Here is a 20854-nt window from a genome sequence, read left to right as displayed (position 1 = left end):
GATCAAGAGGGGAGGGCACTCTTTCAGCTTTTCAGATCATTTCCTCAAGATAGAAAACATGTTTTTGAGTCTAAAGATGAACATGTGTGGAGTAACATTCAGCAACAAACATATATATATATATATGCATATATGTGTATGTATACATATGCACACATATACATATACAATAATCAAAAAAAACGGTATAAATGGCAAATTTTAACATGCAATCTGTTCCCTTTATAGTGCACCTGAGCCATGTGTGAGGTTGAATGAATTTCTTACAAACTGTTTTTTCACTTCCTCTGGTACCAAGCAGGGAGATGCTTTATCGCCTACTCTCTTCGCTGTATATATAAATGATCTAGCCAGTACAATTAAATCATTAGGATGTGGGGTACAGTTTGGAGGGGAAAACATTAGTGTACTTTTATATGCAGATGATATTATTTTGATGGCTGACTCAGAAGAAGATCTGCAAAGAATGCTCTCATGTGCAGAAGCTTGGTGCAGTGAATGGAGAATGACCATGAATGAAAAGGAAACAGAAATAATGCATTTTAGAAATCCTCGTTCAGCTACTACTACATTTCAATTTCATTTCAGGGAAAAAAAGCTGAACTATACAATATGTTATAAATACCTAGGATCTTACCTGGATGAACATATGCATTTCACAAAGGGTACTACAATTCTCTCTGAGTCAGCCAGCAGAGCTCTTGGTGGAGTTATAGGCAAAACTAAGATGCTGAAAGATATAGTTTTTTCTACATACACCAAACGTTTCCAGGCTTGTGTGTGTCCTGTGTTGGACTAGAAGGCGGGGGTCTGGGGTTATAAAAACTATCCTGTGAGTGAAAAAATCCAAAACAGGGCCATCCGATATTTTATGGGTGTTCATAAATTCACACCAATACCAGCTACAACCGGAGACATGGGGTGGGACTCCTGTAGGGAGCGTTGGAGTGTGTGTATTATGAGGTTGTGGAACAGGCTGTTGAGGATGGATGACAACAGCGTGGCCAAAAAGGTTATTGAATGTGACATGCATAAAATTGGAGGATGGGCAAGTGAGGTGTATGATTTATATGTGCGACTGGGTTGTGGGTTTTTTTTTACAGACAAAGTTGAAATGGATATTAAAATAGGTAAAGAACTACTATCCTTCAAAAAGAGAGAGACCCGGTTTTCTGAAGTGAGGTGTATGCCTAAGCTGCGTACTTTTTGTCAAATTAAACATGTGTTTCATACAGAAAACTATATTTTGTATAACTTGTCTAAGAGAAAGAGGTCCCTATGTGCTCAAATTAGGTCAGGAATTCTCCCTCTGCACATTGAATAAGGCCGGTGGGTGGGCTCCAGTGAGGAGAATAGGCTGTGTCATTTTTGTGAGCTCGATGAAATTGAAAATTTAATTAATTTTATTTTGTATTGTCCGTTTTATCATGATTTGCGATTAAGTTTATTCAAGAACGTCGATGTAAAAGAAGTTCATTATATGTGTGATGCAGATATGTTAGCTTGGCTGTTCCAATATAGAACTTTTTTGATTGCTGACTTTATTGAAAAGGCGTGGGCTAAGAGGAACATGTCTCCTTATATTTAGTGTCTTTATTCAGTGCTGGATGAAATGTATTGTATAGTGAATGTACTACACGCTTTGTGTAGTTATATCAGTGTCCTGTAATCCTATGTGGGATGGTCCACTTATGTGGCATGACACAGAAATAAACATCATTCATATACATATACGCACACACATACATACATTATACACAAACACATACATACGTTTATACACACACACACACACACACACACACACACACACACACACACACACACACACACATATATAAACACACAGACAAAAACATACATATATAGACACACACACACACACACACACACACACATATACACAAACATATATATATTAACAAACACAAATAAGTCTAGTGATGCAGTGTGTCCCTATAGATGTGAGTGTGTGTGTCTTACAGGATCCAGATGAGGCTATTGTGCAGGTCGGGGTCCACGGCCTCCATGTCCTCCAGGGTGATGGGCTTCCCCAGCAGCTGCTTGTAGAAGGGCAGCGTGAAGCCGCCGTCGATGTAGTGGCCGTGGAACACTGCCACGCCCATGATGCGCCCCACGAAGTGGAAGTACGACAGGTGCTCCTGGGGACGGAGACAGGGTCAGGGGGGTCACCGGGACTGGGCTGACTCTATCTGTCATGGGTCTCTGTTTGATAGGGTGTGGGTGTGTGTTTTTGTGTGTCTCTTTTCAATGTGTGTGTTTTTGTGTGTCTCTTTGTGTGTGTGTGTGTGTGTGTGTGTGTGTGTGTGTGTGTGTGTGTGTGTGTGTGTGTGTGTGTGTGTGTGTGTGTGTGTGTGTGTGTGTGTGTGTGTGTGTGTGTGTGTGTCTGTGTCTCTCTCTCTCTCACCGGGTTGACAGCAGAGTCTGGGTTGATCTGCAGTGTGTAGATGTCGTCTCTGGAGTACTGGAACAGGCCGTAGTACGGGTTCAGCATCTCATGGGACAGCAGGTACAGCCACTCCCTAGAGACACACAAACACACACACACACACACACACACACACACACACACAGGCACAGACGCACAGACACACACGCAGGCACAGACAGACACACACACACACAGACGCAGACACACACAGACAACGAATGTGAGAGAAACATTGAAAGACCAACACAAACAAAAGGAGAGAGAATGAACAAGAGCGAGAATGATAGAGATGGAAAGACGGAGAGAGAAATGGAATAGAAGTGGACTATCAAAATAGGAAACGTAAAATATTACGTTTCCTTAAATTTTAACTTCATGTGACAACTATCCTCGTTCTAGTAGACAACAAAACAAAAATTATTTAATCATTCTGGTCCATTCTGCTGTGGTGAACTGTGGTGTACTGCCACGGGGAACCACAAGGGGGCAGCTGTCTGTCTGGTTGCAGTGATTGGTCTGTCTGCCGCTGACTGACCTGGCCACGCCTCCATAGTCAAGGCCCTCCTCCCCGCGGAACTTCACCATCAGCCTCTTCCACAGGTCCTTCGGCCTCATCTTCATCACCTGCCGGTAAGACTCCTGCAACACATTGTAATAGAGACACACACATTGTAATAGAGTTAACACACACATTGTAATAGAGTTAACACACAGATAGAGACACACACATTGTAATAGAGTTAACCCCCACCCCAACCAGGGGTGACCACCATCTCTAGGGAGTTGGGGGGGATCCTGTGGTTGCTAGGCAGCATAACTTCAAAAATATTTGGCTAACCCCCACAAGAAGCATTGAAGCTATGTCTCACTCCACCTCAACTCTCTCCACCCTTCCCTCCCCCAACCCCTCCCTCCCGGGTGAGATCAGCCAACGCAAACGTCTCGCTGCAGATTAACCGGAGCCGCGGTTCCAGCACATTCCACGCCATGTTTTTTTTATTTGGGTCACGAAGGACGGTGCAGGTGTTCTCACACACACACACACACACACACACGTTTCAAACAACAGTTCTATTTTAGATTTAAAACACACTACCTCTGAAAATTACACAAAGCTCTGTGCTTGACTGCTGTGTTTGAGTACAAGTTTGTGTGTGTGTGTGTGTTTAAGTATGTGTGCATGTGCGTGTTCACTTTGAGACGCGTTGGGTCCTTTAAATAGCCTCTGAAACAGCCCACCAGGCCGGCCCTGACCTGCAGACGGCTGCGCCTCGTGTCTAACCCTCCTCATGACTCCAGATCCCTGCAGCTTGCGGTGGATGAAAGGGTCTGCTGAACGATGACTAGGGAGATAACCCCACCATACAAGAGAATAGTCTGATTCTTTGGCTGCTCGGAGGACAAATTATGAATTATGTTTTCGATCCAAAATGGTGGACGTTGTTTTGTGTTAACCTAAAGGGAGGGGGGTTTTACATGAAACATGACTGTGTTACCAATGTACATGTCTCTGTAAATATTCTAGATGGGTTGACAGAGGACATCAAGCAGCACATCCCAGATCTGTACCTCTGCTCCTCTGTGAGGTCAGGCTACTCTGAGGTCTGTCCCTCACTGCTGCTGTAAACAAAGCCTGTTTACATCCCCGCTGTCACCGCAAACAAGCCGAGCATGCACCTCTCCTGACGACAGACCAACGTGCTCCACAACGCTTCGCTGTCTGGGGCCCCTACATCCCCACCCCCACCCCCACCCTAGGGCCCCTACACCCCACCCTCCAGCTACGTGACCTCCCCGGGTCCCCCTTCCCCAAAGAGCCTCTCACTCCATTTCACCTTCCATCCCTCCCCACCTCCACCCTTCCCTGACCTGTCCCCTCCCCCTCCCCTCCGTCCTTCCCTCCCCAGCTCCATCCTCCCCTCCCTAGCTCCACCCTCCAGTCCTCTTCCCCCCCACCCTCAATCCTCCACCGTCCCCACCCTCCCCTCCCCTCACCCACCTCAAAGATCTCCTCCCGGGACACCTCGATGCGGCAGTGCCCGCCCTGCGGCTGCTGGTGGCCCAGCTCCTGTCTCAGGATCTTCAGCTTGTGGACGAGGTCCCTCTTGTAGCGCGGCACCGTGAGGCACTCGGCCTCCTCCAGGGGCAGCAGGCTGGGGGCCGGCAGCAGGCTGGGGGACAGCAGCGCCGGGGGGGTGGGGGGCAGCTCCTTCAGCGCGCTCTGACGGCTGGGAGGGGGGGGCAGGGTACATTATTGTTCAGAGGAACTTTATTGATCCCAGCCGGAGACTTTTTTTAACATTTAAATCTATGGCATTTAGCAAAAATCCCTTTTATCCAAAGCGACTTACAATAAGTACATACAGAAACAGCAAAAAAAAAACAACAACAGCAAGGACCAGACAGTAGTAGAATAAAATAAGATACACATGTAACATAAAACTACCAACCATACACAGAGGATACATCTATATGTGTGTATTTATATACGCACACACCATAGGAGTAGTAGAAATGTAGATACACTAATGACCATGAGGTCATTATGATGGCCATGTTGTTTGATCAGTTTGATGATATTTAGTGAGGTTTGAGATGGAGGTTTGTGGAGATGAGCTCATTCACTTCACTCAGACATAAAGACACATCTCACAGAGTTGATCAACATGAAGGATGAGGTTTGGTGTGGGGAGATGATCCATGGGTGATTGTAAACCTCATTGTGGGACCAACATAAGATGGACACAGCAAGAGGGGACATTTATGATGCCAGTAAAGCGAGAGAGACAGGCAGAGAAATGGGGCGTAAGAGAGTCATACAGGGAGAGACAGAGAGAGAGAAAGACAGAGAGACAGGCAGACAGAGAGATGGGGAGTAAAAGGGAGAGAGACAGAGAGAAAGAGAGTGTGAGACAGACAGAGAGAGAGAGTCACACAGAGACAGAGACAGAGAGAGACAGACAGAGACACAGAGACACTGAGACAGAAAGAGAGAGAGAGACATATATAGAGAGAGAGAGCTGGCTGAGGAAGGCACTGTGAACAAAGCCCTAACTGTGTGTTTAGAGGAGCGATGCAGGAGAGAAAACCATAACAAACCGACACGAAAGGGGGGGGGGGCATGGCAGGGTAGATCTGTGTGCTGAGGATTATGGGTAAACAAACTGAGGTCATCTGGGAAGAGCGCCAAGTCAAACAGCCTCAAACCGGCGAGAGGCAGACTGAGGTGAACTCACTGGAGGGGACGCACGCGCGCACACACACACACACACACACGACAGGTCGACGGAGCTGTCTTCAGACCCACACCTGTCCTGTCAAGAGAGTTCAGCCTCACGGGGGGGGCAGGATACACTCGCCCGCTCCGATGCTAGCACACACACACACGACAAACATAAACACATTGACAAACATAAACACAACCACAAACAAGAACAGAGAAAGGAACTCTTTCTCCTCAGTGTATTCTCTTAGGAGGAGAAGACAGAGGGATCTGCTGACCAGCTGCTCTGATCCGTCAGGAGACACAAACTAGACCCTCGGAGGTGCATGGATGAGGTCATGGCCTGGGAGAGGCGAAAGCCTCCTCCTTCCACACTGCAGCTATCAGGAGGAGAGGAAGGGGCTTCTGGGTAATGCAGTTGGCCGAAAATCTATGTTCTGTTTGAACAGCTGCAGCGTTCCGAGAGAGAGAGAGAGAGAGAGAGAGAGAGAGAGAGAGAGAGAGAGAGAGAGAGAGAGAGAGAGAGAGAGAGAGAGAGAGAGAGAGAGAGAGAGAGAGAGAGAGAGAGAGAGACAGCCACAAGTAGCGCGCCTGACGCTTGATCATTGTGTGTCACAAAAATGGTTCAACGCGCCTAACGTGCCTATGCAGCTAGATGAGCCCGCCCAGTGGAGGTGTCTTGCTTCACCCTGAAGGGGCTTATTTTCGATAATGACCGGCGACGTTCTATACATTATCCCGCTTATAGTCCGCCAAAGACGTTGACGTCGCTTAGCAACCGAAGAAGCTGGGGTTCACAAGTTACCAGACTACTACCCATGCAAGTGAACGGAGCGTTTCACGGCATTGAGAAGACCCCTGTAATAAAGGCCTATAATATTTCTGTTTATGGCATAGATTTCTCCTCAGATTAGGCCAATAAAGCAATGATTAAAAAAAACCCACAAATGCTCGATCAAAGGCCCGGCCCGAGGATAGTGGTGGGAAATATCGGCCCGACCAGGCCCGTGGGTCGGCTCGGGCTCGGGCAGAGAATCTAAACTCTAGTGCATGACGTACTCCGTAGGCGCTCACAGCTGGGTGAGTTTCACCACCTCCTCATCGTTACAGCATACACTGAAACGATGACTTGGTCGTCCATGTTCTTTCTGCTTCTGTGCGTCCTCCGTCTCTGTGCCAGTAACATCAGGTCAAGCTCAACGCTGATTGGCTATCGCAGCTAAGCGCCACGTGTAGGCGCGTCAAAAGTTGATGCATTATTTAGGTGCGTAAAATGCGTCTAACGCACTGCTTTAGTGCGTGTAACGCATCTACGCACCTAAACCTATGCAAAAATGCCAATTTTCAACCCCTCTAATGCGCTCAGTGTGGCCGTACCTTGAGAGAGAGAGAGAGAGAGAGAGAGAGAGAGAGAGAGAGAGAGAGAGAGAGAGAGAGAGAGAGAGAGAGAGAGAGAGAGAGAGAGAGAGAGAGAGAGAGAGAGAGAGAGAGAGAGAGAGAGAGAACGCGTCCTGGGCCAGAGGAGCCGTCTGGGGTCTGCTGTGTGATGCTGGGCCAGGGAGGAGTGTGGGGGGGTTGAGGGGGAGAGAGGAGGGGAGGCAGAGGGTAGGCTAGAGGGTGGATCAACAGGGCAGAGGCCTCTCTCTTCATAACACTGAACCATCGCCCACTGCTGTGGACCTCAGACTGGGGTGGGTGTGGGTGTGTGTGTGTGTGTGTGTGTGTGTGTGTGTGTGTGTGTGTGTGTGTGTGTGTGTGTGTGTGTGTGTGTGTGTGTGTGTGTGTGTGTGTGTGTGTGTGTGTGTGTGTGTGTGTGTGTGTGTGTGTGTGTGTGTGTGTGTGTGTCCCACCTGATGTTCTGGGTCTCGATGCTCCCTCGGGAGCCATTGGGACTGGGACAGGGCTCGGGGCTGGGGGGCACAAAGGGAGACCGTCAGATTCACCAGGTCCAGACTCTACATTACACCAGAGGACCTCCAGGAGAGACCCGCGGGGGGGGGGGAGCTCCCTGCCGGCTTCAGGACCACAGTGTCCCTCACCAGCTCCCGCAAGAGACTCAAGACTCACCTGTTCAGAGTTCACCCGGACTCTGCATAACACTTAACCCCCCACACCACTCTTACTCACTAATTTTATGCTGTACGTCCTGCCACTAAAAAAAATTAGTACTTAGCATGGTGTAGCATCCTATCTTAGCTATCTCTGTTGTCTATGGGGAATGGGTTAACCTAGTGATTGTTAGTGCTTGGCACTTGGTTCTATGATCATCCTCACTGTACCGACAGTGATTTATTGTTGTTTCTCTTTCTTTTGACAGATTTACTTATTGTAAGTGGCTCTGGATAAAAGGGTCTGCTGAATGACCTGCATGTAGGTGAACCCATATGTAAGCTGGTCTGCTGTCAGACTCCAGAGGATTGGCTCTGGTTTGTGGGCGGGGCTCACTTGAGGACGAGGTGCAGGTTGGCGGAGAGGCGCGGGTCAGTGAACTGCGTGGTTCGGTTGTTGTGGTCCACAAAGTAGACCCGGCCCGTGGCCGTGTTCCGGATCTCCCAGCCAGGGGGCAGCGGACCCAGCTCCTCACAGTTCACGTTACTCAGGTCCCTGTGGGTGAGGGGGGGGAGGGAAAGAGGGAGAAAGGGAGGAGGTTATCAGGTAGAATATGAATCTTCATCACATATCATACATTCCAGATTAAGTTGGATCCAAACATATTTAACACAAAAAAAAACACTGAAGCACCGAAGAATGACGAGGAGCCGGAACTGCAGCCTGATGTGAAAAGCTTTGGTGGTCAGTCAGTTTGTGTGCGCGTGTGTGTGTGTCTATGTGTGTACCTGGGGACCCGGGGATCGTGCCAGGTGCTGACCCCTGTCTGCGTGTGGAGGAAGTACACCTGTCCCTGCTGCGTGGTCCGCTGCTCTGTAACACACCAACGACAAGCTTGTTAGGGGACAGCCAATCAGAGAGGGAGCCCATCTAAATAGGGACTTCAACAACCAATCAAAAGAGCCAACATGGGAGGGTAGCTTATCAGAGAGAACAGCCAATCAGAGAGGAGAGGCATGAGGCAACACACGTGTGACTGGATGATAGAAAAGAGACACAAAAAGGTGAGGGAGAGAGAGAGTCTGTGGAGATCAATAATCACCAATCAGAAGGAGACAGTGAGACTTAGAGAGCGATACCGACACAGTTGTAGACAGACATACATACAGACAGACAGACAGACAAAGAGAGAGGTACCGACACAGATATAGACAAACAGACCGAGAGAGATACCGACACAGATGTAGACACAGAAAGACAGACAGAGCGAGAGACAGAGAGAGATACAGACATAGATGTAGACAGACAGAGAGACAGAGAGTTACCTACACAGATATAGACGAAGGACACAGAACATAACAGGACGTGCCAGAGAATAACAGAGACGGACCGTGAGGCAGACAGTCAGATAGGCAGACAGTCAGATAGGCAGACAGTCAGATAGGCAGACCGATGACCAGTGTGGTTGGAGTCTGTTAATCAGAGTCTGTTAATCATGTCTGAGACATGAAGTCAGATAAACAAGAACTCCCTGGAGCTGTGTGTCTGCGTATGTGTGTCTGCATATGTGTGTCTGCCTGTGTGTGTCTGCCTGTGTGTGTCTGAGGGTTTGTCTGCGTGCGTGTTTAACGTGTGTCTCTCTGTATGTGTGTGTATTAAGGGTGTAACGATACATGTATTCGTATTGAACCGAATCGTTACGGACGTCACGGTTTGGTGCAGTGATTTACACGGAGAATACACAGTATAAAATTCAATAAAACTGGTGTGCAAATTAATTAATGTAATGCGGAACAAATGTTAGATATGCGAGTTCTTCAGGGACAAATAATGGCGCGTTTCCACCGGAGGGTGCGCATTGGTTCAGTTCGCTAAGGTGCAGCAAGGATCGTGTTTCCACCGCCGAAAGTGGGTGTGACCCGGACTGAGTCTTATTGAGCCTATTCGTCTCGCTGTACTCCTCCGTTGGGGTACTGAGATGCCTGAAAGGGTGCCGGCAATTTCGAACTACACACGCCGTCCGTTGATTGGTCAACAGAATCGCACTTCCGTGAGACAGGGGGATATTAACAAACAAAAACATTATCCGCCAGGTATTTCTGGACAACGGCCGCACCTTCACCCCCACCCCCATATGGGTACTGTCGGCGGTGGGAACGCGAGCCGTAACTGAGCTGTCCCGAGCTGCACCTTCACTACTCCACCAAGCCGCACCGAACCGACGCGCACCCTCCGGTGGAAATAAGCCAATTCTGTGTACTTTGCACTTTCATAAATAAGGCATTTTCAGTTTTATAACTGATTGTCTTATTTTGTTTACAAGTTACGGATGGAGCCTGGAGGTGATGTGGGGTACTTTGCATTTTTCTTCTTTCTTTTCCCTTCATTGTACCAAACTCATACCGAACCGTGATGTCTGAACTGAGGTATGAACCGAACCGTGACTTCAGTGTACCGTTACACCCCTATGTGTGTATATGTATATCGTAGGAGTGTGTGTTTGTGTGTTTGCATGAATGCTTGCCTGTGAGTTTCTCTTTGTTCGCATGGAATGCACGTGTGTGTATGTGCAAGTACGTGTGTGTGTGTAAATAACGTGTCTGTATGTGTGTGCGCATGAGCGCATGCCTTTGTGTGTGTGTGTGTGTGGGTATGTGGTGTGAGTGCATGTGTGTGAGTGCGCATGAGTGCATGTTTGTGACTATGCAGTGTGTGTGCAGTGCATGTTCTTGTGAGCGTGTGCGTGCGTGCGTGTACCGTATCCCTCGGGCAGGTCGGGGGGGGCGTGCAGGTGGGTCCTGCTCATGTAGTTACGGTGGCGCTGCGACCGGACTCGCCTCTCCTGGGCACGCTGCTCTGTGGGCGGTGCCACGGCGGTGGGCGTGGCCCCGTTGGCGCTGATGGGCGTGTTCTCATCCACGATGCAGCTGAGGGGCCGGCCCGGGCTGGAGTACTCTGAGGCCGGCCTGGGGGCGGGGTCCCCGTTAGCAACAAATCAACTACGGACGCTAACGACCCTTGGGGCGGGGTCACCGTCAGCAGCCAATCATATACGGCCTCTAACGATCCTGGGGGTGGGGTCACCATCACTAACCTATCACCTTACAGCCTCTAACGAGCCTGGGGTGTGGTCACCATCACTAACCTATCACCTACAGTCTCTAACCTTAACCCACCCAACAGAGGGGGGCAGGGATAGGGTGGGAGGGCTCACCTGGTGGGGTGCTCCCACTGGGTGTGAGGAGGGGGGGGGGGGGGGTTGGGGGCTCACCTGGTGGGGCGCTCCCACTGGGTGGTCCGTGTGATGTGGTTCAGGTACTGGATCCGCCCGGACGCCGTCCTCCTCTCCTCCCAGCTGGAAACACACACACACACACACACACACACAGAGTCACAGACACACACACACACACAGAGCCACAGACACAGACCCCCCCACACACACACACAAAGAAGGGGAGTGAGTTTCACTCCCCTTCTGTCCTCTCAGCCAGCTGAGGTCACGAGGTCACTGATGAGAACCAGATACTCACCCGTCTGGCAGGTCGTTGTCAAACAGCTGGCTGCAGTCCACCACCGGCCCCCCGCTGCCAATCCTGTCCCGGGACTGGAGGCTCACTGGACACACACACACACACACACACACACACACACACACCAAATACTATGTTGATGCAATGGTTCATTCATAAAGTGATATCTTTCATTATATTCTATCATTACCTGCCCTTTCAAAATCAACCCACTAATGACATCACAAGAGGCAGTGCCCACCCAGAAGGTGGTTTGTTCCCACTGATAGACTGGTGCTGCCCCCTACTCACCCACTATCTGTCCCCGCACCGTGTCACTGTCGCTGGGGCTCAGCTTGTTCAGGTCCAGCCTCTGGTCTGGAGGGCCAGAGAGGGAGAGACAATGTCAGGAGAGAGGGCGCGAGAGAGAGAGAGAGACAATGTCAGGAGAGAGGACAAGAGAGAGAGAGAGAGAGACAATGTCAGGAGAGAGGACAAGAGAGAGAGAGAGAGAGAGAGAGAGAGAGAGAGAGAGAGAGAGAGAGAGAGAGAGAGAGAGAGAGAGAGAGAGAGAGAGAGAGAGAGAGAATGTCATGAGAGAGGGTGAGAGGGAGAGAGAGAGACAATGTCAGGAGAGAGGGCGAGAGAGAGAGAGAGAGACAATGTCAGGAGAGAGGGTGAGAGGGAGACAGAGAGCGAGCGAGAGAGATAGAAAGGGGGCGAGGGCAAGAGAGAGAGAACATAGATGAGAAATGGGAGAAGGAGAGAGAGGTAAACTTCTCTCGAATGTCTCCCTCACCCATCTGTCAAATTAATTAAATGAATTCATTGGCATGACAAAAACGTGTCCAATATAACATAATATAACAGTTACTGTTTGGAAACTTTTGTAGTTTAAATACAAATCAGTGTATTGAGTATTTCCTTATAAAGCCTTCTTCCTCTGTGGTGTGTGCGTGGAGCAGATGTTGTGCCGCGCGATGTGGAGCACCATGGTTCATAAAGAGCTCTGTCTGAGACGAGGGTTCAGCGGAGAGGTCACACACACACACACACACACACACACACACACACACACACACACAGCCGCTCCCTCTGAACACGGACACAGCGTCCTGCCAAAGTCTGGAGACTCTGGAGAGATATACCAAGTCTGGCTGCGTGTGTGTGAAGTTCCTGTGTAATTGAGTGTAAAACAATGTGTGTGTGTGTGTGTGTGTGTGTGTGTGTGTGTGTGTGTGTGTGTGTGTGTGTGTGTGTGTGTGTGTGTGTGTGGAGATAGGAACACAACAGAGAACAACATGGAATAGAAGAGAAAATAGAGAAAAAAAGATATAAACAAAGAGTTACAGAAGGAAAGAAAGTGATAGAGAGATGTGGTTTAATAGAAATGGAGACAAATAAAGAAAGACAGACAGAGAGAGTGCCAGAATGATCGGCAAAAAGAGACAGACAAAAGAGAGAGCCAGAGGTCAGTGACAGAGCCAGAGGGAGAGACAGAGAGAGAGAGAGAGAGAGAGAGAGAGAGAGAGAGAGAGAGAGAGAGAGAGAGAGAGAGAGAGAGAGAGAGAGAGAGAGAGAGAGAGAGACTGACAGAGAGGTCAGTGTAAAGGGGTTTTCCTGCAGACTGATTCCACCATCATAGGGTCCGGTGTCTGGCTGAGAGACAGCAACCCAGGATGCATGTCTAGACTAAACAGGCAGCTAAACAACCGCACACGCAGGCAGCACACACACACAGGAACTGGAGGAGAGGACACGACCGCCACAGCTGTCCACGTGCACCTCAAAAACCCACAAACAAACAACCTGTCTGCCAACAAAGTCCAGGAGGGAGAGACCACACGGACCCTAGAGACCAGTCTGCCAGTCCAGGAGGGAGAGACCACACGGACCCTAGAGACCAGTCTGCCAGTCCAGGAGGGAGAGACCACACGGACCCTAGAGACCAGTCTGCCAGTCCAGGAGGGAGAGACCACACAGACCCTAGAGACCAGTCTGCCAGTCCAGGAGGGAGAGACCACATGGACCCTCTAGACCTTCCGCCTGCCTCGTCTGTAGACAGGGACCAGACAGAGTCTCCTGGGATCTGACAGCGGGCCAGACCGGGGGAGAGCCGGGACAGGGGGGCGGCAGGGGTGAGGCAGAGGGGAGAGGGAGAGCCGTCTACCTCCTGCAGCTGGGCGAGGCTCTCTGGTTTCCTGCAGCGTTCAGACAGAGGCTTCTAGGAAACGGGGGGGGGGGGGGGGGTCCACCAAAGAGGGCTCGGTATATATTCTAACTGATCTGGTGGTATCTCCCACCATGCACACACACACAGAGACACACACACACACTCCCTCTGAACACGGACAATGCGTCCTGCCAAAGTCTGGAGACTCTGGAGAGATCTATCAAGTCTGTCTGCGTGTGTGTCAGTCTGTCTGTAAGTAAGTGTGTGGGGAGATGGGAGCAAAACAGAGAGGAAGAAATCAAATAGAGAAAAAAGGAAAGAGAGATGGTGGTTCTCCCACCAAGCGGCCCTCTCCCTGCACTAGTGTGTGTGTGTGTGTGTGTGTGTGTGTGTGTGTGTCCTTACAGCCCGTGTCCTTGAGGCGGTTGATGGCATTGGACAGCAGCCGCACGCAGCCCAGGAAGCCCGCCCCCTGCTTCTTGTGGATCTTCTTGTGGTTCCACACACTAATGGTGATGGAGTCCGCCTTACCGATGTACCTGGAGACAGGGGTTAGAGCATAGGTCACATGGGTCATATGTCATCCGGATCATAGGTCCTCTGGGTTCCGACCATGTTGTAATACAAAGTCTGTGTGGAGGCGCCAAAGGGCCTGGGACGCAAACCAACCACATAAAAGGTTGTATCAGCGATGTTGGGTGACGTCACTACCGTTGGTATTTGAAGCGAGATCCCAAACAAACAGAGCCAGCTCGCCCCTCCCTTCCGTGTTTCATGCATCCAGTAAAAACTATCATGAACACAGCGCAAAACCCCACAACACCCACCCCTTGTCGCTGATTGGTTAGAATACTATTCATTTTGGTTTTGAGTGGTTGGTTGTACCATTTGTTTTTGTGTACGATCTCGGAGCTCAGGATGCCTACAGAGACGCAGGTTTTTGACGGCCTGCTTATGGGGCGGGCAGCTAGCGGATCTTGAGGAAAGATAAGACGAATGTGATCATTTATGTTTCGGCCTAGAATCACAGAAACAACCTTTAAGGGGCGGAGTCACCTCCTCTGGCTCGTTTCGGGAGACAAAGAGAACCAGCTCTGGTTGATGAGGTGGTCAGAGCCTGACTGATACTGGGATGTTGTCCATCCTGTTGCTCTACATGCTGTTATAGATCAGCTTCACATGGAGGAGGAACCTGGAAGAACACGGACTCAGAGTGAAACTCAAGAGGCTCTTTATGACTACAGAGGGAAGAGCTGCAGGCCCTCACAAACAGCCCCAGAGCAGGAAGTGGCTTCTCCCCAGGAGTGGATTCCCAGCATGCAGGTGTGGGGAGGAGACAACGAGAGCCAGGCGCAAGGGACAGACACACAGACACTGATTCAGCACTCAGATTTATTCATCCTCCACTCCCTGATCGTCTCCTTCACATGTTCCTCCTCCTCCTCCTCCTGTCCTCCCTGAGCGGCCCCAGCCTCTCCCTCTATAAGAGAGGCTCCCCTGTGTTCTCCTCCTCCTCTGTGATCACCTCCTCTGTGTTCTCCTCTGTGGCCCAGACTGTTTGATTCCGGGCCAAGAGGCTTCTGGGCTGGGAGAGTCTCAGAGCGGCTAGTGGCTACAAGCTGCCGGCAAAGCATCTCAGAGCGGCTAGCAGCCACTAGAAGAGGCTAGGATAAGCTAGGATGATCTAGGTCCACCTATGAGCCTATATGAGTAGCTAGATGCAGCTAGGAGTAACAAAGAACACACATAAGGTCCATTTAGAAGAATGGGAAAGGAAGCATTACAATCACAGCCCTACTAAACCAGAGCTGACTCACAGCCATGCAGCTCATTAGTCTGGATACAGGCTTTTAATAGCGTCTGAAAGCCATAAAGCACGCACATAAACGCCTGGAAAACCTTGAGGAGGCAGCCTTTAGCAATCTAAAAACAGGGGTTTGTATACGGAGAAAGTAGATAGATAGGTTGAATGTAGCCCCCCTGTCTGAGACCCCCTGGGTCGTCAGACATGTTGCTCGGTCATTAAGACCCTGACCTGCAGACCTCTGACCAGACAGAGACCTCCTCCTCACCACCGAGCTGCGTCACCCAGAGGTTCTGCTCTGCTGGACCTGCGGTCCCGTCGTCTCTCACCAGACGGCTCATTAACCGCCATCCCGCCTGGAGGGCGGAGACGTGAAGCGCTGTCAACCGCTCCAGCCTTATCAGCCTTATCTATGAGGCGGCCAGGGGACGGGTGGTGAGACGGCTGGGAACCGCCAGGACCTTCACATCCTTCAGAGACCAGAGTGGGTCTCACCTGGAGGACAGACCATGTGAGACCTAGTCTAGCAAGTCAAGCTCAATCGTAGTTTGCACGTTGGTCTGGGGAAGAAGCCGTCATTTTCTTCAGCACAAGAGGCGTGATCAACGAGCCTAGTTCAACTGACTCTGAACGCGATTGGCTGCTTGCCATCACTTCCCTGTTGTCATTGTGTTAAACCAGCCAATAGAGCGCCAAGGGGAAAAGCAAGCTTTGTGATTGGCTCCCACAAAAAACATATCGGAAGCAGAAAGAAATGTATTGCTCTTCTCCTGACCTTTGTGCAGGGCGAACTCAAATCGCTGGCAAGATGGGCAGGGCTACCCAGTCTAGGTGAGACCCACTCTGGGCTCTGAACGGTAAGGAGGGGACGGGTGTTAATTAAATCACTCAGATTACACCGGAACTAGGAAGGTTTGAAGTCTCTGTTTCTCTGGGAGGGGGCAGAAGGAGTGGGGGAGGGAGGAGGAGAGGTGAGGAGAGGAGAGAAGTTAAAGGAGCAGTGGGGGGATGCTGGGGGAGAAGAGAGGGAAAAAGAAGAGGAGAGGAGCAGGGAGGAGAGGAGGAGGAGACGAGAGGAGCAGGGAGGAGAGGAGCAGGGAGGAGAGAAGGGGAGAGGAGCAGACAGAGGATGAGAGGGTTCGAGAGAGGAGAGACGTCAGCCATCCTTGACACATCCACGTTTTGACCACATTGTGCAACAAGCATAATTCATTGGCCAGTCGGCCGCTCCAGAGGCCAACGAGCAGAATGAGAAGACCGGATCAGGGCCAAAGACTTTATGTTCCTCACACACACAGAGATTGTGTGATGTAAGATGGTCATGTGACAGCTCGGGTGTGTGTGCGTGCGCGCTTACGCGTGTATGTGTCATCAGGTGAAGTTAAAAGTTTAAAACCCACCCATAGAGTGGCAGTTGTATTCGTGGCAACCAAACAAATCGAGAGACACTCTCTTCCTATTCCTGCTGGGGGGGGGTGCTGGAAAAGTACTGGAATCTCTCTCTCTCTCTCTCTCTCTCTCTCTCTCTCTCCCTCCCTCCTTCCTTCCCTCCCCCCCCCCCCCCCGCCGGAGACACCATCTGTGGGAACGTCCTGGTGCTCCAGTGCTCCGCCCAAGACGTTCCCCCCGCTGTCTTGGCGTCGTCCGTTCCGTCCCGGTGGCCATTTTTTGACGTTATGTCATCACAACAGGTTAGCACGACGGAAGGGGCTAGCTACATAGCCTGTTACAATGGTCTGTGTACATGTGTGTGTAGGGTAGGGTGTTAGCATAATCTGTCCGTCTCTCATGTATTAGCATGTTTAGAAAATAAGCATGAATTGTCTGTCTGTCTGGTGCGTTAGCATGGTCTGTCTGTCTGTCTGTCTGTCTGTCTGTCTGGTGCGTTAGCATTGTCTGTCTGTCTGTCTGTCTGTCTGTCTGTCTGTCTGGTGCGTTAGCATTGTCTGTCTGTCTGTCTGTCTGTCTGTCTGTCTGTCTGGTGCGTTAGCATTGTCTGTCTGTCTGTCTGTCTGTCTGTCTGTCTGTCTGGTGCGTTAGCATTGTCTGTCTGTCTGTCTGTCTGTCTGGTGCGTTAGCATTGTCTGTCTGTCTGTCTGTCTGTCTGGTGCGTTAGCATTGTCTGTCTGTCTGTCTGTCTGTCTGTCTGTCTGTCTGTCTGGTGCGTTAGCATTGTCTGTCTGTCTGTCTGTCTGGTGCGTTAGCATTGTCTGTCTGTCTGTCTGTCTGGTGCGTTAGCATTGTCTGTCTGTCTGTCTGTCTGTCTGTCTGTCTGGTGCGTTAGCATTGTCTGTCTGTCTGTCTGTCTGGTGCGTTAGCATTGTCTGTCTGTCTGTCTGTCTGTCTGTCTGTCTGGTGCGTTAGCATTGTCTGTCTGTCTGTCTGTCTGGTGCGTTAGCATTGTCTGTCTGTCTGTCTGTCTGTCTGTCTGTCTGTCTGTCTGTCTGTCTGTCTGTCTGTCTGTCTGTCTGTCTGTCTGTCTGTCTGTCTGTCTGTCTGTCTGTCTGTCTGTCTGTCTGTCTGTCTGTCTGTCTGTCTGTCTGTCTGTCTGTCTGTCTGTCTGTCTGTCTGTCTGTCTGTCTGTCTGTCTGTCTGTCTGTCTGTCTGTCTGTCTGTCTGTCTGTCTGTCTGTCTGTCTGTCTGTCTGTCTGTCTGTCTGTCTGTCTGTCTGTCTGTCTGTCTGTCTGTCTGTCTGTCTGTCTGTCTGTCTGTCTGTCTGTCTGTCTGTCTGTCTGTCTGTCTGTCTGTCTGTCTGTCTGTCTGTCTGTCTGTCTGTCTGTCTGTCTGTCTGTCTGTCTGTCTGTCTGTCTGTCTGTCTGTCTGTCTGTCTGTCTGTCTGTCTGTCTGTCTGTCTGTCTGTCTGTCTGTCTGTCTGTCTGTCTGTCTGTCTGTCTGTCTGTCTGTCTGTCTGTCTGTCTGTCTGTCTGTCTGTCTGTCTGTCTGTCTGTCTGTCTGTCTGTCTGTCTGTCTGTCTGTCTGTCTGTCTGTCTGTCTGTCTGTCTGTCTGTCTGTCTGTCTGTCTGTCTGTCTGTCTGTCTGTCTGTCTGTCTGTCTGTCTGTCTGTCTGTCTGTCTGTCTGTCTGTCTGTCTGTCTGTCTGTCTGTCTGTCTGTCTGTCTGTCTGTCTGTCTGTCTGTCTGTCTGTCTGTCTGTCTGTCTGTGAACACAGTGCGGCTGCAGTAGCTGTCTGCCTGAAGCGCTGCAGTAGACTCGGAGGGGGGGACTCACAGGTCATAGTGCTGGTTCCATTTGGGGTCCAGGGTGTTCCTGACGGTGTCGGTGGAGTGGCACTGGCCCGACCCATCCACCACCACCTTGGAGAAGGGGTCCGGGAGACCTGGAGACACACAGACCTTCAGAGACACCCTAGGGACAACCCAACACACCAGGCAACACTCTTAACATACAGACAGACACTAACTAACACAACCCAACAACATTCACAAACAAACAGACACTCACTAACACAACCCAACAACAAACACAAACAAACAGACACGCGCAAACAAACAAACAACCAACCAACCAACCAACCAACCAACCAACCAACCAACCAACCAACCAACCAACCAACCAACCAACCAACCAACCAGACAGAACTACAGACACACCTAGACAAACTGGACAGACGGGCTCCCCGGGTTAATGACATGTGACCAGGGAGCATTGTTTAACACAGACAGCGATGTGTTCCTGCTGATAAGCTACTCATAAGCTCTAAGCTCTGTGCAGACGACCCGCCCCTGACCGGTCAGCTAATAGCACACATGTGGGGAGAGACAGCAGCCAGCCAGACTGGCTGACTGTTTGCTCTGGAACGCTGAGAATGGAAGGAATGGGCACCATGGCAACCACCTGGATGGTGGTGGGGGTGGTGATGCTGACTTACCATGACAGCCCAGATCCAAACAGACCCAAACATCACCCAGCACGGGTCACCTCACAGGATGAGCCAGGTCAGAGGTCACTGAGGGGCGAGCATGCTCAGTGACCCAGACTTCCCTGGTTCCCCACTGAGGGCTGACCCCTTCCTCAGCACCAGCTGACCTCAGTCTAGAGTCATAAAGACATCAGAACATGCAGAGCAGACAAGGTTACTTACGGAAGAAGTCTTTCTTCACCAGGTTTTTGGCGCAGAGCACTGAAAGAGAGAGGAGAACACAGACGTCGGTATACATTAACGGTTAAATTCAGGGCATTCATCAGACGCTTTTATCCAGAGCAACTCACAATAAGAACATTAGTCAGAAGAAATTACAAACAACAATATATCACTGTGGGTACAGTAAGGATGTTCATAGAACCAAGTCCCAAGCAACAATCATTGGGTTAACCCATTCCCCGTATTCAACAGAGACTGCTAAGATAAGGTGTTACACGATGCTTAGTACTATTATTAAATGCAAGGATGTACAACATACAATAAGTACGAAAGAGTGGTGTGGGGGGTAAGGGGGGGGTGGCTATGCACAGTCTCGATGAACTCTGAACAAGTGAGTCTGCAGTCTTTGTGGAAGCTTGGAGCGACTCTGCGGTCCTAACGTCAGCAGGGAGCCGACGGATAACTCCTCCTCCCACTGACGACACTAGGTCTAACATCAAGCTTGATGCATTAATTCTGGACGTCATGAGAGCAGAGCAGGTCCGCCCCTCTGGGGACGAGACCGTCGGACAGACCCTGCATACCGGCGGCGCAGTGCCCCTCCAATCAGCACCAGTTCACAGCGCCTGCCATGACATCACCGCCACGGTATTTATTTCTACTTCCTGTCATCATAAGCCAATCGCAAATCCATCCCCGCCTTTTTAAACGCTTTTTAATGTGTTTCTGAAGCTGCGTGGAAACAGAGACGCAGGCTGTAACAAGCGACGCAAACCCAGCCCCTCCTCGCCCCGGCTCTGGGACCAGGGTTCGATTCCCGGGGCACCGATGCTATGAAGGGACTCACGCACGCCGCCATAGTAACACGACTCAGATACACGCCTGTCCAGCCGGTAACGTACACACGTCTGTCAGTCATAGCTCTGGAAGGAGATGACCTCATTACAGTGCTCGGAGGCATGGGTCTTATTCCAGCACATCTGCATTCACCTCCCCACCCCACAGATGTGCCCGGCCGGCCCCGGAGGAGGAATGGAGAGGAGGCTGTGTTCTGGGGAGGAGCTGCAGTGGGGGCTGCACTGGGGGGCTTCTATTCAAAGGGACCTTCTGAATACAGGTGCAGGTATTCTTGCCGCACTGAGAGTAACCAAGGAGGCTGGGATCACACCAGCCCCCTTTGGCTGAGAACCAAGCACAGCAGACTCCTGAATTACAGAGTCTAGAGTCTGGAGTCTCTGGTCAGACAGTGACTGGGCCGTGGTCAACCTGTAGCCCCATAGCATTCCTCTGTTCTGTTGTGTGTAGCACTGATGCTATGCTATGACTGCATGTTAGCAGTGGATTCTCGTTTATTGAACCAGAAAGAGAGCGAGGTAGAGAGAGAGCCACCAAAGGGAATTACAATGCATAACTAGGAGAAATAGGGGCAGACACGGCCAAATACACACACACACACACACACACAGTTAAAATTTAACATCAGTGCCATTAATAAATGAGTGCCATTAATGATAGAATGTGTGTGTGTGTATCTATATTG

The 20854-nt window shown here is 50.4% G+C and overlaps 1 protein-coding gene across 1 annotated transcript in view; it reads right to left on the bottom strand.

Annotated features, from left to right (window-relative positions):
* LOC307083076 (E3 ubiquitin-protein ligase SMURF2) overlaps window positions 1-20854 on the bottom strand; it is a 45413-nt gene that overhangs the window by 6339 nt on the left and 18220 nt on the right. The window contains exons 2-15 of the mRNA XM_079746879.1: window positions 19315-19353; window positions 18441-18549; window positions 13815-13948; window positions 11549-11614; window positions 11258-11342; window positions 10996-11079; window positions 10482-10690; window positions 8513-8597; window positions 8121-8279; window positions 7526-7585; window positions 4452-4680; window positions 2988-3091; window positions 2429-2543; window positions 1984-2162 (exon numbers count right to left, since the gene is read on the bottom strand). Coding sequence (XP_079603005.1) covers window positions 1984-2162; window positions 2429-2543; window positions 2988-3091; window positions 4452-4680; window positions 7526-7585; window positions 8121-8279; window positions 8513-8597; window positions 10482-10690; window positions 10996-11079; window positions 11258-11342; window positions 11549-11614; window positions 13815-13948; window positions 18441-18549; window positions 19315-19353 — 1657 coding nt within the window. The remainder of the gene's footprint in view (window positions 1-1983; window positions 2163-2428; window positions 2544-2987; window positions 3092-4451; window positions 4681-7525; window positions 7586-8120; window positions 8280-8512; window positions 8598-10481; window positions 10691-10995; window positions 11080-11257; window positions 11343-11548; window positions 11615-13814; window positions 13949-18440; window positions 18550-19314; window positions 19354-20854) is intronic.

This window comes from Pollachius pollachius (genome assembly GCF_949987615.1).
Source record: "Pollachius pollachius genome assembly, chromosome: 11".
Taxonomy (NCBI): domain Eukaryota; kingdom Metazoa; phylum Chordata; class Actinopteri; order Gadiformes; family Gadidae; genus Pollachius; species Pollachius pollachius.
Note: the sequence above shows the minus strand (reverse complement) of the source record. Positions and strands in the feature narration are given on the sequence as shown.